The sequence below is a fragment of the Plectropomus leopardus genome, unplaced genomic scaffold (genome assembly GCF_008729295.1).
Source record: "Plectropomus leopardus isolate mb unplaced genomic scaffold, YSFRI_Pleo_2.0 unplaced_scaffold20131, whole genome shotgun sequence".
NCBI lineage: Eukaryota > Metazoa > Chordata > Actinopteri > Perciformes > Serranidae > Plectropomus > Plectropomus leopardus.
The window spans coordinates 1-3,347 of record NW_024621753.1 but is presented as its reverse complement, the minus strand read 5'-3'; the positions used below and the strand labels follow the sequence as shown (position 1 = coordinate 3,347).

The window sequence follows — 3,347 nt, the reverse complement described above, 5'->3', positions numbered from 1 at the left end:
GTGTGTGTGTGTGTGTGTGTGTGTGTGTGTGTGTGTGTGTGTGTGTGGGCTCACGAGGCTGCTGCTTCTTTACACAGACACCGTCCTTATGGATGAATCCTTCAGCGCAGTCGCAGCGGAAAGAGCCCTCTGTGTTAGTACAAATCTCATCCAGACCATGACAGGCGAGTACTCTGTCACTGCATTCATCTATATCTGAGGATGAATAAAAACAAGTGTATGATCTCATCTCATCAGAGACTTATAGACTGCTGCAGCTCCTTAAGAGCATTTCATGAATGTATGCTGATGAGATAATTCTGTTAAAAATTAGCTTTGATTACCCAAACACTTGGACCCCGTCAGTGTGTACCCAGAGGCACATTTCCTGCAGCGTGCTGGTCCACTACCCATACAGCCCGCACAGGCCGAGTCACAGTCTGAGGAAGGAGTCACCATTTAATTTCTTTTTTTACGATACAATAGGCCACAAGCAAAGTTTCTCTTATTTTTGCTTGTGTCCACAAGTTGTTCTTCTTTTGTTAGTAACCAGTGATTGTTTTTTGGGTTCACCAATGTTTCCTTATTTTTCTCCTCTCTTAATTAAGAGAGTATTTTTCGAGTTGTTGAGACCACAATAAGAGAAAAATGCCTCACTTTCACAGGCTACAAATTATTGCCCAACACACACACACACACAAAAATAAGTTTTATGTTTGAGGAATGTTTAAAAATTGCATGAATATCATTTAATCAAAATTACTGTGTGTCTCTGTGCAGACCAGAGCTGGAATGTAACTAAATATATTCACTCAAGTACTGTACTTATACTATTAACTGTATGTATCAAATTGTAATTGTAATTGTTGCTTTTTTCTCTATTTAAAATTTTTAATGAAATATACTTAAATCTTTGTGCACGCATACTTTAATACATTCCCCTGAAATACATTTACTTTGTGTGTTTTCCACCTGTTTTTCTGACACACCTGCTCTGTATTAGTCTCGTCTCGGTGTTCTCTACCACACCCTTGTTGTCCCTCTTTTTGGCCGTGTCCTCTCCAGCTGTGTCTTGTTCTTGTGATTAGTTTTCTGTGTGTATACCTGTGTCTCTCCACTTGTCTTTTGTCAGTTTGTCTGTGTTCATCACTGTATTCATGGTGTGGTTCCCTGCTCCGTTTCCCATGTTCCTGGATGGATTTATCCCTTTGTTCATCATGACATCCTGGTTTGTTTTCAGTTTAGTTTTGGTTCTTCTTTATTTTGGATTTTGAGTTACGCCTACCTGTTTTGGATATGTTTTTTTTTCAGTTGCATTAACCCAATTAAACCTATACAAACTGGCTTGATTTCTTTCAAAAACAAGGGAAGAAGGCAGTGAGCAACTTAACAAGAAATGACCCAAAAAATTGCCAAAAAAGTACAAATTTACAGGACAATGAAATGACCTGCATAAAAGTGCTAGAAAACTGAAGGAATATATACTCAGGTCGCCTGATACATTTTATTGGGTCCTAAAATGGAATTAAAATCCAATACAGCAGGTAGACACATTTTAATTTATTTGCAGTGAGTAGAATCAGAAGGTGTAGACACATATTCAACGAAGTTAATGTTTGTCAGGGCTGGTTTTTTTTTCTTCAGCTGCAGATGAATAATTTGTTACCTGTTTTAGTGCACACTGCAGACATATTATTGCAATTTAAGCAATAAAAATGTTGACTTTTTAAAAAAGGAAACCAATTAATTGTTCATTTAAGAGACCTGTCAAATTTCCCCTTTTTATATTATAATGCTCTTAAATAAAGTGACAGTAATGTCATAAAAATATGCTGAGCATTTATATGTCTTATCCAATTACTTGATTAATTGCTATAATAACTGATAGAATACTGGATAGCTGCAGTAGCAATATCAATAGCTGCATACCTAATATAACAATTATTTTCCTTTCATATTTGTCAGTTTCTTGCTTACTGTCTTTTTCAACATGTTTTGAAAAGAAATCAAACAGAGTAGATTTGAAACTTTATTTGCTTGTGAAATGCTTATGAATGCAGCACAGGAAAACTAGATGTTGATACAGGTTTCAAAGGGTTAAAGCTCGCCTATTGTTAAAACCACCAGCCTGCATGTGGGCCCTCATTTTGAACTGAAACAAAAGTCTAAAACCTAATAATTGGTATTTTTCACTTTTTTCTGACACCTTTATGCTTAGCTATTTTCCCTTTTATTTAATTCCTACTGCTACACATAAATTATGTCTTTAACACCAGTTTTCACCACTGACCTCTGCACTGAAAGGAGCCGTCTGTGTTGAAGCAGTAGCTGTTTGCAGGACAGACGCCCAGTTCAGTGTCGCACTCATCAACATCTAAAACAGACCAGAACATATAAACATTTAGAGCATTAGTTCGCTTGTCTTTTTCTGTTCATGCATGTGATTGTAAGCTCTGTAATCAGTACCTACACAGGTGTTGTTATGAAGCATCCATCCTGCTCTGCACTCCTCACACTGGTTGTTTTGGGAACACTTTGTGCAGGCATCTGGACAGCTGTGCACCTGGGCAGCCAAAAGACAACACAGCCACGCAGCCTGCAGCGAGCTCCTGTGAAATGTCCCGACTCCCATCTGTCCCATCAGGTCCACAAGAAAAAAGCTGTTCATCTTGTCCAAAATGTCACATCCAGGTTTGTTTATAGATGTTTGGAAGTTGAGATCATAAAAAAAACTAGGAACAGATTTCTGGCAAAATGAAGTATATGAGGGATAAAAAAAGCTTCACTTTTGGGATGATCCCAAAATATAGTTTAGTTTATATCCCGTAATTTTTGAATAATAAGCTGCTGATTATTCTGGTGATCAAGGCACAAAGTTTCAGAGGCACTACTTTATGGAACTAGGTTTGGAAAGTAACTAAGTACATTTACTCAAGTAGGGGGCAGCGAGGTTGGTTGGAACAAGGGAACAGCTGGGACTGTGACAATGACATCTAACAAAAACTTTTTTGGTTCTCTTGTCATTTTTCTACCCCCATACTGTTTTTAGTTATACCGTACATAAAAGTCATATTCTGGTCTATCAGTTCGTGCTAACTGTCTGAATTTCTGTCAGCACAGGAGCCCAAAGTGTGTCTGCTCTCCCTGGGACAGTTAGGACAGTATTGTTTATAGTTCCTGCCTTGTGACAAATCAACAAAAAGTAGACAAAAACAAGACAAAGGCTTTCCCTTATTGAATAAGACCCACTGTGAAGTAATTAACTTAATGTTTACTCAAATGGCAGAAGTCAGAAACCATTTTATCCCCCCCTCAAAATACCCTGTGCTGCATAGGGAAATATAGTAATTTCACACAAAAAAGTGTGA

At 37.8% G+C, this 3,347-nt stretch overlaps 1 protein-coding gene across 1 annotated transcript; it reads right to left on the bottom strand.

Moving 5' to 3' along the window:
• Positions 1-54: 54 nt before the first annotated feature.
• LOC121965467 (protein disulfide isomerase Creld1-like) lies at positions 55-2,647 on the bottom strand (the record flags this gene model as incomplete). The annotated part of the gene is made up of 4 exons (XM_042515611.1): positions 2,446-2,647; positions 2,270-2,353; positions 324-419; positions 55-195 (listed from the first exon to the last, which is right to left on the bottom strand). Coding segments are annotated over exons 1-4 (523 nt in total), but the record flags the coding sequence as incomplete, so codon positions are not given.
• Positions 2,648-3,347: the final 700 nt, after the last annotated feature.